This window comes from Drosophila pseudoobscura, chromosome X, assembly GCF_009870125.1.
Source record: "Drosophila pseudoobscura strain MV-25-SWS-2005 chromosome X, UCI_Dpse_MV25, whole genome shotgun sequence".
Taxonomy (NCBI): Eukaryota; Metazoa; Arthropoda; class Insecta; order Diptera; family Drosophilidae; genus Drosophila; species Drosophila pseudoobscura.
Genome location: NC_046683.1, coordinates 9,924,117 through 9,938,316, shown reverse-complemented (window position 1 = coordinate 9,938,316; position 14,200 = coordinate 9,924,117). Strand labels below are relative to the sequence as shown.

The window sequence follows — 14,200 nt, the reverse complement described above, 5'->3', positions numbered from 1 at the left end:
TCTATAATTATGTATCCCTCTCTCTTTGTGTACAAAAACTTCTGGCTAAACCAAAAACTACGCCGCTGCCGCATCTAAAAGCATATTAAAAAGTTTGTGGCACAACGCGCTCTGTTGCTTTCCGATCGGACGGATGGATGGATGGATGGATGGATGGATGGATGGATGGTGGGTTGGTGGTGGCACAACCAGACATGTGTCTGACTTCATTTAATCACACAAATTGTTTTCCAAAAAACTTATTTAAAAATATGCAACCTAGAGCGTTCATCAAATGGCCTTTTGAAAGGATTTTTGTAATAGTATCTCTAGTTTTTAGAGGGTTTCCCAGTTTATACACAAACTAAAAACAATTAGAAATCTCAGAAGCTATATAAAATGCTTTGAAAAGTCAATATTTGCTTCAAAAATTACCTTTTTTTGGCATCTATGCGCCATAGATCCTTCTCCATATCCCCATAGACTCTTCTTATAACATATTCCCCTTCGGCCGATATTCTTTAGCCTCTCATAGAGCTGCTGGCAATCGTATTTTCTGCCTTTTCCACATAGAAGTGATTAGAATCAGATACAAAGATATACTATTTTGTTTTTGCACTCTCGTGCCTGCTTCAGCGTTGAGGCGGGATGTGATAAATACCTGGAAATCTCGCAGGACTATGTTCCACAATTAACGTTCGGCCTGGCATCGATTCGAGGCCCATTTTGCAGTTCGTTTATTAATTTATTAAAACTGATTTATTGATTGGGCCACAGAATTGTTGATTAGCCGAAAGAACAGGTCGACAACAGTCGAATAATCATAACAGTTGCAATAAAAATAAAAGTAAAACGAAATGGAAATGAACACGAGAGAGAGGGAGAGAGAGAGAGTGTGGAAAACACCTCCCCACTTGAATGTCTGTATCTGTATCTGTATCTGAGGTCGTTCCCCCCTCTCATTGCTCTCTCTCTCTCTCATTTGATTGCCAATGAGTGTCGATTACAGCCACTACGGATTGGGGTGGGCCGTTGTTTAATCTGTTATCTGGCGGGTGGTGGAGGGGGGTGTGTGCTCTCTTATCAAAAGTATTCGCCAACGGCTCGCAGCGTTATCTGCTCCACCTGGGCATGGGGCGGCGTGGAGAGGGCATAGAGCACTGCCTGGGCCACATCGTCCGCCTGGAGTATCACATCGCCCAGCTTTTCTTTGGTCTCGTCGGGCACGATTTCGGTGGCCACCCAGCCGGGATTGATGCTCTGAAAATAAGAGATTTTCTGTTAGGAATGACTCGAAAATTACCGAATAAATTATAATAAATTATTGAGATTTCCAATGAGGGAATTGTGAGAAAGGGAGCAGCTGTGGAACGAAATCCAGAGGTAGAAAATCAATGAATAACCATAAGAAATTATATTTCTAAGAAGTGATCTCTCAAAAGGAAGAAAATCCTCTTTTTATGATTTTTTGTTTGAGATTCTCTATAAAAGATCTCTTTTCTATGGTCTCTATGACGATTGTAATCCCTCTACAATTATTTCATTCATAAATCTCTTAACACAGTCTTGAACAACAGTCCAACCGTGGGGCGCTGCTGCATGACGCGCGATTAAAGTAAAACTTATAGCCCCAGAGCTACAGAGCTTCAATTCTCTCACCGTTGTCTTGATCTTTGATCCTTGTGCTATGAGCTCCTGTCTGCATATCTCGTGGACCGCCGTGAGGGCGAATTTGCTGGGGGTGTACGCGTTGAGGCTCTCATCGGCCGGATCCGGCTTGTAGCCGGCCAAACCGGCGGTGCTGTTCACAAAGAACAAATGTCCTGGGACCTGGCGGCGCCGCATGCTGCCAGCTGCCAGTTTCGTGCAGTAGATGCTGCCCATGAGATTCGTTTGCAGGACATTGCCGATCTCCTGGGTGGGCATATCGATCAGCTGGCCGCCCAGGACAACGCCTGCATTGTTGATCAGCACATCGATGCCCCCCAGCTCCCGTTCGATCCACTCGAAGGTGCCGTTCACCTGCGACTCCTGCGAGATGTCGCACGTGCGCTGATGGAAGAGCTTCTGCTGCTCCTGCGGCAGCGATTGGCGCAGCTGCTCCAGGCGATCGGTGCGCCGGGCCAGAGCCACCACCTGAAGGCCAGCGGCCACCAGTAGACGGGCACAGGCGGCCCCAATGCCCGAGCTGGCGCCACTTATCACTGCCACACGATTCTGCCAACGTTCCATGTTCCTCCGCCACGAGCGACACACAACTGAGTGGCTCTCTCTGCAGGGTAGTGGGTTTTATTTGATTCGTTGCTTATCAAACTCTGGGTCTCTCTCTGATCTAGGAATGACGTGTCCCCCCCTTTGGGCTGGTCATACGATACGCCAGCGTCTGCTGGTAACAGATGTCTCTCTCTCGCTCGCTCTCTCGCTCTGCTGTGCTGTTATCAAAAGCCCAAGAGCCAAGACCCCAAGATAATGGCTTGAATGTGCCAGATGGGGTTGTTGTTTGATGATCGGAAGACATCGGAAGATGCCACTGTGCCGAGTATCTTTTGGGGATACATTCAAGTCATGTCTTTCTGGCTAGTCGGGATACATGCATGGCTCTCTTGAGGGCTCTTGAGGGCACTTGAGGGCACCTGTTCTCCTGGATATTTCTGCCACAATTCGGTGTCGTTTCTGCCCTCATTCGGGGCGCCCGACACGCAATGCAGTTAAATGGCGCCTCAAGTTATGACCACCCACCCCTCCCCCACACATGTGGTGTTGCATTTCCATGTGGCATGTGCGGCATGCACCGCTTTATCGCTCGCCTTCTCAGTTTTTATGTCCGCTCATAACAATTCAAGAGAACGAGAGAAGGAGAGAGAGCGAACGAGAGAGGCTTAAATGTGGCGCAAAAAAAGCGTACCAGAGGTGGTGGCATCTAGTTGCAACATGTTGCAACCCCCATCAAATCATGGGCACAGCCACAGAGACCAGGAGACCATTTGCAGGCACTTTACCATGCGATTACTCATGCAACAAATGATGACAGAGGAGCGCCCCCCCCCCCGTGAGGTCGAAGGACGAAGGACACTAAAGATAAAGACATACAAATCGCTTCTGATTTGGGTTATTCTTTTGACGCCACGAGTCTGATTAACGCCACACCGAGGACGCCACTCGTTGAGGGCAATGAACCGGAGGTTAGCTAAGGACTCGACTCTTGTGATTGCCATTTAAGTCCTAGACACAGACGCTGCCATCCTTCTCGGTGCTTAAAGCAGATAGAGAGCCTCGTCAATATATTCTGATGACAAAATGCAGCATCAAATTGATGCACGGCAATTTGTCTGGATTTTCATGGATCACTCACGCACAGGACACGCACAGGACCCCACTCGAGGGGTGGGGTGGCTCAGTGGTAGGGTCTCCTTCGGTCCAGGGAGCGCCTCTAGAGGGCCGCCTACCTGTGCGTCTCGTTGCCTCATTTGCTGGCACAAAACGTGTCAATCGTTAGTTGAATGTCCTCTCTTTTCGGTGACTTTGAGGCTGACATGAATGCCTTTTGTTTTTGTCTAATCATGATTTATACTGCACGAAAAAATACAACAAATTGTGGCCTAGTTATACTATGATGTGGAGAGAGTATTACTATAAATCAAGGGGTTACCTCTAGCTATGGAAGGATACAAATCTGCGAAAAGAGTAGCTATTACATTGAGAGACAAACCAGCGAGTGGGATGGTTTCTGTCGAGGCATGTAGGAGGCAGAAGAGCCAGCGAGTGGCGAGTGGCTATAGACACTGTAATGTGGAGAGAGTATTTCTATAATTCTTAGGATTACTTAGAGCCATTTATAGGATTATAAACGAAGAGAATAGCTATTACATTGAGGGACAAACCAGCGAGTGGGAATGTTTCTGTCGAGGAACACATGAGGCAGGCGTGCCAGCGAGTGGCGAGTGGCTAGAGACACTGTAATGTGGAGAGAGTATTTCTATAGCTCATGGGATTACTTAGAGCCATGGAAGGGTATCCAAATAAGAGATACAAATCTGGGAAAGGACTAGCTATGAAATTGAAGGACAAAACAACGAGTGGGAATGTTCTCGTCGAGGCACCAGCGAGTGGCGAGTAGCGAGTGCTTATAGGAATACAATTTTCATGAAAAAGATAGTATATTTATTTATTTATTAATATTTAATAAAACATAAATTCCCTTTTTTATGTTATTCTTGAAATCTTATTATAAAAAAATAATTTCCTTTTGATTTTTAAATGATTTTGTAAAGAAAAACAATTGAAAACTTAAGAAAATTCTAAGCAAAATTGAAAGAGGGGTTTTTCATTTGCAAAAGGTAGAAGAAAATGGAATGCAAAGGAAAATTGCAGTTGCAGATTATTTTCCAACCGCAAAACTCTCCTACTCTCCTCTCTCCCTCCCTCTCTCTCTCCCTCTCTCTCTTTCTATTTCTCTCTGTGTAATAAACTTGTGCTTTTCCATTTTCGCCCCTGCTGGGGTCGAGAGCTGCAGCTGCAGTTAATTTTCCAAACAATTTCCATTATCAAATGTTTTCATTTACCATAAAAATGATGGAAAAATTCTTTGGGTTATGCGCCATGGGAGCTATTCCCTTCCGTAGATAAGATGAATATTTTTCACTCCCGACTGTGTGTGTGGGGGTTTGTGTGGGCTTCCAAATTAATTAGAGTTTTTATGTTTATTTTGTTGCTCGGAAAGGTATTCGGGCAGTGGCTTCCCAGTGCTTGGATTGGGGCAAGCAAATGCTGATGGATTCGGGGAACACATGGTGCTGATTTCACTAATGCCGTGAGCCTTCCCGGTAGTCCTTCCCTGAACTGCAGATACGTTTCTTTGAGCATCTCCTACTCTTTCAATTCCCCTCGCAATGGACTTCCCCGAGTCGTTTCGCCGAGTCTCTGTTTTTCCATTCCCATTTGAGGCACATGTATCCTTGGCCGCAAAATGGCAAAGAGAGACACGACTTTGGCCAAAATCAAAGTCAAACCCTTGGCCAACATTGTGGAGCTCTCTCTCTCTCTCTCTCTCTGCGGAAATCCCCTGACCGCAATGCCCCAAACCGAAGCATGTGTGTGGCTGGGCAGCCAGCCATTTATCGCGCCACATAAGACCCCTAACTAAGGCTCACAGATTCGTCCTTCGTTCCCGCAGAGAAAAGTTTACACTCGGTTTTCTTTTTGTTTTTTTTGCTTGGAATGGAAATGGCAAATGGGAGGAGCCCCCAACTCCCTTCCTCCAGTAGTTTAGAGGCGGATTAGTCGGCCAGCCCCAAGGCCAGAGCAGGGGCTAATAATTCTTGTTTTAAAAAGGCATTTCATTCGGTAGTGGAGTATCTTTCAGTTGCTTTGGAATGGTGGAATGGAATGATGCTTGATGCTTTCGGTAAACGGGCACCATAAAATTACCTCTAAATGGGGCACAACTCCAAGAGGATGCAACATTGTGGCAGCAATCCCCCCCCACCCCCTCCACACACCTGCCTCTAGACAAGACAAGAAACAAGACAATTGCCGCCGCAACAATGTTTTTGTGGCGTCTTTCGAGCGAGTGTCTTTTGCTTTTGTTGTCTCTTTTTTTTGTTGGTCATTTGAGGGCTCGTTTTGTGGCCTCATTAATGGTGTGTCAAGTGAAGGGGGGGGAGTGAGGGAGACACACACACAGAGAGAGAGAGAGGGAGCGAGATGGGTTGGGTGTGCGGCAATGGGATGTTAACAAATAATGACCTCTGGAGGAACGGCAGAACGGAGGAGCATTAAAATTACATCATGAATCCAGAACCCCAATGCTGGATAGATAGATTTTCGTAGCGCATAAGAAACTACGCATTTTAGTGTTCCATTTCCACGTGCCACCTGATCTGAGATGGGGTTTCCACTTTCGATTGTTCTCTTTTCTCAGCCTGAGATTTATTTCGGGTACAGCTGTGCCATCATTAGCTAATACTTCGTTTACTTCCATTTGTTCCTCCTAGTGTTTCTCGGTCAATTTATTCCCTTGCAACAGTTCCCCTGTGTTTCATTCCAATTGTTCCAAGGGTGATAAGCAAACGTTTCAATTAATATCCTTAGTGTTCTAGTCGCATGTCCCCTAGTGTTCCATTCCACTGTTCCAATGGTGATCAGCAAACGTTTCAATTAAAAACCGTAGTATTCGACTTCCAACTTCGTGTTCCCTTATGTTTTATTCCAATTGTTCCAAAAGACTTCAGCAAACGCTTCAATGAAAACCCTTAGTGTTCTTCTTCCAACTGTGCCCTTATGTTTCATGCCAATTGTTCCAAGTGTGATCTGCAAACGTTTCACATAGAACCCCTTCGTTTCTATGTTTCACTTTCATTTGTTTCGTTATTGTGTACCACTTCAATTTGTTCCCCTACTTTGTTGCACTTTCATTTGTTCCATTAGCGTTTTGCCTCAGTATCTCAATCTGTTACGGCTTCCCTGCCACCTGCCACCCCCTCCCCCCCCCTTTTAGTAACCCACCTGTTCCCCTCGTACCCCTCGTTCTCATTTCTCTCGTTTGCTACTTAGCAAAGGGCTTGGCTTTTTGCATTTGCCGTTGTTTTATTATTCCCTTTGTATTTTTACACTTAACTCAATTTGTTGGGCGAAATAAAGTACACTCGTCCCCCCCCCTCCCCCCCCCCCACACTCCTCTTTCCTGCCACGCCCACACACGTTTTTATTGAGGGGCAAAGCAAGTGCCAAGGGAATGGAAATGGGATTGGGATTGGGGTATGGGAGCGACTAAAGGTATAGAAAATTATTGCCCAACGGAAAACAATTATTTTGTGCTGGTTTTTCTTACGCCCCGCCCCCTCCGTGAGTGCCATTAATGTGCGACGTGAGGGCCCCAGGACCCCCAAATGGATGGAGCCTAGACGCAGGGTGTGGCATCCACATACACCATCGCATATCGTGTAATCTGAATATTGCCGTTGCACTGCCACACGGGATGTTCGGTCTACCTGGCTATTAAATTGCATTTGCTTTTCGCTCTCTGGTGCTCCTGGGGCCATTTAGGGTTATCGACTTTCAGGGAGCCCAACTGGCCCCTCGGCGAGGGCAGGGCAGGGTCCGATCACACTCCTGATCATTTCTTGAGTTCGGTTTAAGAGGCGCTTCCTGTGGCACACCCCGCGAGGATGATCGTATCTCTGTTTAACCCTTTGAAAAGTATCTTCATTACTGCCGCACAGGGTATCAAATACTTTGAGAATGCTTTCTTTTTGGCCTTTCGCCTCGCTTCACGTTTTCTGCTTTGCTTTTTTCCTTGCTTTTTCTGCCCCTTTTTTCAGAGTCCCGGCCACATGGCGTATGTGTGATATTTGGTAATGCGTGTAATTAAGCAACACGTTCGTTCTCATTCTCCTTCTGCTTCCCCTTCTGCTTCCCCTTGCCGTCTTCCTGCCTTTTCGTGTGTTGCTGCTAGCAACTTCCGCTTGGCGCCTGTTTTTGATGCCGAAACATGAAACTCTAATTACCCAGAAAAATGTCAGGAGAGCAAAACATGTGCACATCCTGAACCAGAACTCTTCGCTGAATCGTTGGCATGTCGAGAATCCCATTCGCATGGCCACTAATTTCAGAGATGGACAGAGAGACAGACAGCACACGGAAATGGACCTATCCACCTGGACCCGTACTGGACTCCTTCGAGCCGCAGCAACTCCGATGTTCAATTATCAAAACGCCACGCGTCCGACTGGCAGGCTTTCATTATATTTTGCCTATCGTTGGGCAAGGGAAGGGAACCTTTGTGTGCCCCCCGCGGCATATTCCATCAATGACAGGGCTAATGCGCACTTAATTTCCCTTGAACTTTGACTTTTAATGGCACCTAAATGGTAGGGTTCTTTTTTCCCAATGGTAAAACCCAAAGCATGTCAGGATTTTTCATGTTCTTTTCCCACATAATTAGCTGGAAAGTCTCTTTAAATGTTCTACAAATCTGAGACCATTAGAAGGTCTCGTGGGTGGCTATTTCTCTCAAGGTCTTTGCACTTTTACGAGTACTATCCATCGTACATCCCTCTTCCAAAAGGCACCGCCTTAGCCCCAGAGATGGGAATGTGCCATGAGTCCTTGAAGCAGTCAACGATCGTCCAGGGCCTGGCCAAGCAACCGCCTCCTGCCGCTGCCTCTCCCCATTTCCGGTTCGTTTTGACATGCAGCACAGCCCCTCGGTTGGCTTAGGCATCGATTCATCCTGGCCTGCCAATTATCCCGCCTCACTGCCTTGGCAATTTGTTACGGGCTTTGGCCAGTGCCTGCGTGCACATTCATTGAAGTGCAACAAATTAATGTGACATTTGTGATGCGTCGCCTGCACAGATATCCTTTTTATGCGGTGGAATCTCATGCATCACTGGAGAGCACTTTTCAACAGAAATGCCCTGCATTTGTGGCATTTCGTTTTCATTAATGTTTTGCCATTGGACTGTCATGACTGCGGTTTTCCCTGGAATGCGGCGGATAATTAAAAATAAGCTCACGGGAGCGTAAAGAGCCTACAGCTGTCCGCTCTGAGGAGTAGCCCCAGCAGCCATTTCGATGGCGATTACCTGAGAGGCTGCTGAGAGAGAGAAAGGAGCAAGGAGGCAGTATTATTGAAGCTTATTGAAGTGACAATTGCGTACGAGCAACAAATTTCCTCTTAGCTGCACTCGCATCGTGGTGCAACATTCTGTGGCGACTTACTGCTGTCTGCACAGCAAGGCGGTTACGGGAAGGCAAGTGCATCTGTGGATAGACCACTGGGGTGGGGCACCTGTTCCTGGAATGCTGCCACCTGCTGTCGAAGCTCGACTCAGATTAATATTGAAATTCGTGGAAGGGACTTGCACAAAATTGATGTTTCTGGAATGCGGCGAAGCCTTAAGAATATTCCGGGAATTAATCCGAAGTTGTTTACCATTTCGAGGATTCCTAGGTATTAAGGACATTCCTGGAACCCTCCAGTCGGACCAATATTGCAGATATTGCACCCCTGAGAGAGAGAGCGTACTGTAGCTGTGGCTATTAAGACAATCCAAGCCACACGACACAACTCTACTGCAGAGCAATCAGATTGGGACACATCCCAGGATGTAACCAGCAATCTGATGCGGCACGTGGCTAAGCATCCTGCCCTGCACTGTGCACGACCCCTAAAGAGCTTGGAATGGACTTCTGTCACCGGTCAGGACACTTTTGTGGCAAGTGACGAGCCATTCATCAAGTTACTGCTGCACCAAGTGTTGGATTCGACAAAGAAACGATTCATAATTGCAGCCACCTCCTCCACTCCGCTACTCCTCCACTCCGCTACTCCTCTACTCGTCCACTCCTCCACTCGTCACTCGTCGGTAGATACTACTCGTATTTCTGCGGTAATTGTCTGTCAGGAGACGTAAGTGGCATAATAATTAGTGCCACATAAAACTGAGCCACTGACTTGCGTAAAGAATAACTACTGCCGGCTCGTAGCACCGTAGCACCGTAGAGCGAGCTCTACGTACGGCCGTACTCGCCCTTCCACTAATGATGACGATTGGGTTGGACGTACTAATGATTCGCAATTACGACTCGTAATCCAAATCAACGTCAATGCTTTTCTGCCTTTTTTTTGTTTGCTGCCAATGGAAATTCATGTAGACAAATCAATACGAATAATGAATGTATTTTCTTGTATTTGTTTTTGCTATTGAAATTAATCATATTTTTTGTCGTTTTTATGGCTGTATTTGTTTTCTAAGAGTTTTTTTTTTAATTTTTTGTAGTATTTCTTTGAGCATTTAAATGTGCTCTATTTTTAATACTTTCAAAGTTTTTTTGGAATTTTTGCCATATTTTTTTTTGTAGTTTTTGAGTATTTATTCAATATCTTCAAAACGTTTTCAAAGTTTTTTTTGGAATTTTTGCCATATTTTTTTTTTAGTTTTTGAGTATTTATTCAATATCTTCAAAACGTTTTTTAAATATCTAATTTGTATTGTTGGAATTTTTATTGAAATTTATCAAATTTTAAATTTTTATTGCTGTATTTGTTTTTTTAGAATTTATTATATTTTTTTTTACTACTTTCTAAGGAATTTCTTTTTACATTTTGATTTTTAATTTTATTTTTAATAATTTTAAAGTTTTTTGTTTTTTTTCAAACATTTTTTTTTACCTGATGAGTATTTATTAGTATTTTTAGAATTTTTTAGTGAAACTAACCTACTTTTTTTTATTGCTGCATTTGTTTTTAAGAATTTGTTGGTACATATATTCTAATATACTTCTTTTTACATTTTTATTTAATTTATTTTGTAATACTTTCAATATTTCCGGTTTTTGTTTTCTAATATATTTTGTCTTTAATTTTTGAGTATTTATTTATTATCTAGAAAAGGGTTTTTTATATTTTTAATTAACCTTTTTGGTTTTATTTTTAAATATTTTTAAGCGAGCGTTTTTTTTTTTAATTTGACTGTTTTCTTGGTATTTTTCTTAGTACTTTTTGGTATTTTTATATACCAAATTTTGGATTTATTAGCTCTGATAACTCTTACCCCTCCTCTTCTTGGGGGTGTGGGGTGCTGTCTACTGTCTACTGTCTGGAGCTGCCTTAAGTATGTAATGCCCAACACTAATAGGCATTTACCAGCACTGAATCGCTCATCTTTTGTGTCTCCCAGCACACAAATCAACGCGCCACTCCACTAATGTTGAGAGCAATCCACTGAGTGGAGTGTTAGCATCTGTGGACTCCACTCCACTCCATTCCATTCCACTCCAATCCTGTTGCCAGTAAATAAACTGCCCAAATTTGTCTAATGCGCTGCTCCCCCCCCCCGCGCAGTCACCTTTCCTTTTGTCGAGTGCTCGCTCCACATTTACTCCTGTGGCGGCCATTGTCTTTGCTCCTCGTTCTGTGCATAATTCACGAGTTCAAATTGCCAAACGCCACATAAATGTACAAACAGGCACGTATTTGTATATCTTACGAATCTGCCACCCCCGCCCCCGCCTCCGCCCCCACCACAACCCCCAACCTCCAATCCCCCCCCCCCCCACAAAAAATGTAAGCAGTGGTTGTGCTCTTTTTTTCTTCCTCTTATTCTTTGGGGTTTTATTTATGTACAGAACAGGGACACAGAAGGATATATGTATGTATGAGGGTTTTGGGGTCGCCTCTGGCTTTGCGGCTTGCATGCAAATTTTATGTTTTAATAATAAGTCTGTGGCATGCAAGCATCGCATATTTTATGCCCAATTGCTGGAATGGGGAGGGGCCACAAGGCAGAACCAGGGGGACTACACCTGAATCCTTCCAGAAGCTCTACTGTTTGTCCATCAGTTGGCGACTCTTTCTGGGATTTTCCTCACCAAAAAGTCGCGAATATCTTGGCAACATTGTTTTCGCAGCTGCCACACATGAGAATTGATTAGAATTTTGATGGAAATTGATGGCATTTATGGTGAAAGACCCCGAGAGTACAAATGTAGAGCAGTGCATGTCCAGGGTGCAGTGCAGTGCAGTGCGTGTGGTCATGCAAAATGCAAATAAATGGGAATGAAATACGATTACGATTGCACGCAATTTTGTGGCCCATTGCCACGCCTTTCACGAGCTTTTCCCGAGGACTGTGACAAAAAAGATGCCAAATTTTGCTTTAAAAAGCATCAAAAATTGTTCAAGCTTTGAAAAACATCGGATTTTTATTTTCTCTTCATTTTCTGGTGTGTCTGATTTGAGGATTTTCTCCGGGCATGCATTTTCCTTTCGCACTTAATTAAAAATCGTACTCGTGCAACACGCATGCCCCCACAACACAGAGAGAGAGAGGGAGGGAGAGGGAGATGGTGGAAAAATGGGCACTTTTATTTGTTACAACTAGAAAAAAAAACAGAGCAAAGTGCTTGGTGCCTTTAGCAGGACTTGAAAATGGTTGCATTGACCTCATACTTGCAGAGAAACCGCCTCGTCGCCCCCTCCTTGGGGCTCTGGCCATAGACGGTGCCCTCGAGCGTGTAGAGGGTATTCGGATGATACATAAACTTCAGTAGGGCCGTATCGGGGGGCACCTGGATGCGGTTCATCATGTAGACGCCGACCTTCAGCGGACAGGCGAGACTCATGTTGCTGGCCCCCTTGGAGAGCATCAGCTTGGCCACATTGTTCCAGGCGGACACATGTCGCATGTACTTCAAGAAGTCGCATGTCTTTGTCGTCGAATTGTACAGGGTACGCGGCAGTTCGGTACGCGACGGCGAACCGCCACCATTCCGTTTGCGGGGCTGCTGCAGGAGGACCAGATGCCACAGCGGAATGGCCACATCCTGGCGCACCGTCGTCACCGACGCCATCGAGTTGTTCCTCTCGAACATGTTGATCTTCAGGCCATAGTTGGGTGTATCCCACGTCCGGACACTCACCAGCTTCATGCTATAGCAATGCTGTTGGCGGGGAAACCAAGAAACAGAAACCTCATTGAGTTCTTGGCTCTGGATTTGGGTATAGTACCTGCTTGGAGTACGGCAGGAGGCCGAACAGCGCCAGAATCCCCATCCAGCTTGTACAGTGGCTCCTCCTCATGTTGTTCGGGCAAAGGCACTTGGAGAACGACTAAAAAAAGGGGAAAAAAAACAGCAACAGAGTCATTTATTCGATTGGCACTAATTATGGGCTCAAGTGATTTGTCGTCACACCTCGATTGGAGGCAATTATTGCCTTGATTATGATGCCATCGTGATGTTCGTATTCTAATTGTTTATAAATGAGTTCTGCATGGAATTTGAACTCCGAAAAGCCCCACTAATAGATTAAGGAAAGGGCTTAAGGGATAGTCTTTCATTCCCGAAACTTTCTGGGATTTCCCCTTTGCTCCTTCTGCGTATCGTTTTGACAGATATCCGTAGCTCATCCGTTTCCGGTGCTGCACATCCCCATCCTATGACACACACTCTTTTCGCTTTTCCAACTCAATCAAAAAAGATGCAAAGTTAAGTTTTGCGAGGATAAAAGTTTGTGGCCGGCCCTTAGAGCATGGCATCTTCAATGGCTTGCTGTTTGCTGTGTGGCTTCCGTGATGCTTCCTTCAGCTTAACAGCGGATTGCGAGTAGTTACTGCCACTTCCCCGACGACCTGCCATAACGGCAACCGGACAATGGCCGCGGGGGCAATGCAAAATATACAATAAACGATTCCTGGCCCCATACTCTGCCAGAGGCCGAGGGCATCACAGCTACAAATGTGAGCAAAATGTGGCCACAAATGAGAAACGAAAGCATCATGGAGTCCTGGAATTATGGCAGAGCTTATAGACATACTAAATCATATATTATGTGATATAAAGGGTGTACAAATATGTAAAAGATTGCCCACGCCGGGCCCGTAAATCACATAAAAACGAACGGTTCAGTGTAACATTTATTTTTGAGATGTGATATATGTTGCTATCGAATGGCCATAGAACGGAGGAACTGAATGGGGCACTAAACCGAGAAATAACATAAAAGACCACGGAAAATACAAGTGAAAAAGATTAAGAAACGCTCAGGCGACTGAATACTACAAATAGAATAAATAGATAAGTATATATATGCAAATAATCGATACAAATTCGTTAAAGATCGATAAAAGTCGATATAATCGACGGTTATTAAAGATATTTAAAAGAAACGTACTATTAAAAGCAATCTATAGAAGTTATCGATTTCAATCGACTATAATCGATAGAACTAAATGCTAAAAATATCCATTGATTGCTAAATATTTATTATAATCGGAATAATATAATAATCGATACAAACTCGATACAAAAATCGATTATAATCAATAAAGGTCGATATAATCGATGATTATTGATGACATTTGAAAGAAACGTAACAATTAAAAGCAATCTCGAGAAGTTATCGATATTAATCGATAGAAGTAAATGATAAAGTATATCCATTCATAGCCATTGTTATCGATAATAGTCCAAATAATATACTAAACGATAAATAAACGATAGTCGATAATAATCAATAAAATCGATATAATCTAACAATTTACATAATATTAGAAAGAAACCTACTATTAAAAGCAATCTATGGATGTTATGGATATTAAACGTTTATAATCGATCGAATTAAAGGATACCAGCATCCATTGATATCCAAGTATCGATAATAATCGGAATAATACACTAAATGATAAATAATCGATACAAAAATAGATAATGATCAACA

The 14,200-nt window shown here is 44.1% G+C and overlaps 3 protein-coding genes across 6 annotated transcripts in view; 1 reads left to right on the top strand and 2 right to left on the bottom strand.

Annotated features, from left to right (window-relative positions):
• Positions 1 to 14,200, top strand: part of rdgA (retinal degeneration A) — a 118,619-nt gene that overhangs the window by 60,501 nt on the left and 43,918 nt on the right. The window lies entirely within an intron of this gene.
• Positions 703 to 2,246, bottom strand: LOC6901602 (farnesol dehydrogenase). The gene is made up of 2 exons (XM_002134237.3): positions 1,639 to 2,246; positions 703 to 1,239 (listed from the first exon to the last, which is right to left on the bottom strand). The coding sequence occupies exons 1-2, from the start codon at positions 2,209 to 2,211 to the stop codon at positions 1,063 to 1,065; spliced, it is 750 nt and encodes a 249-aa protein (XP_002134273.2). The 5' UTR covers positions 2,212 to 2,246; the 3' UTR covers positions 703 to 1,062.
• On the bottom strand, positions 11,826 to 12,619 carry LOC4815209 (uncharacterized). The gene is made up of 2 exons (XM_001354955.4): positions 12,491 to 12,619; positions 11,826 to 12,423 (listed from the first exon to the last, which is right to left on the bottom strand). Exons 1-2 carry the CDS (start codon positions 12,560 to 12,562, stop codon positions 11,896 to 11,898), a joined length of 600 nt encoding a protein of 199 aa, XP_001354991.4. The 5' UTR covers positions 12,563 to 12,619; the 3' UTR covers positions 11,826 to 11,895.

Coding starts and splice junctions, on each gene's coding strand:
- LOC6901602 (XM_002134237.3), bottom strand. CDS start 2,211: ATGGAACGTTGGCAGAATCGTGTGGCAGTGATAAGTGGCGCCAGCTCG. Junction 1,240..1,638: donor GATCAAAGATCAAGACAACG/GTGAGAGAATTG, acceptor TCTTATTTTCAG/AGCATCAATCCCGGCTGGGT.
- LOC4815209 (XM_001354955.4), bottom strand. CDS start 12,562: ATGAGGAGGAGCCACTGTACAAGCTGGATGGGGATTCTGGCGCTGTTC. Junction 12,424..12,490: donor TCCTGCCGTACTCCAAGCAG/GTACTATACCCA, acceptor CCCCGCCAACAG/CATTGCTATAGCATGAAGCT.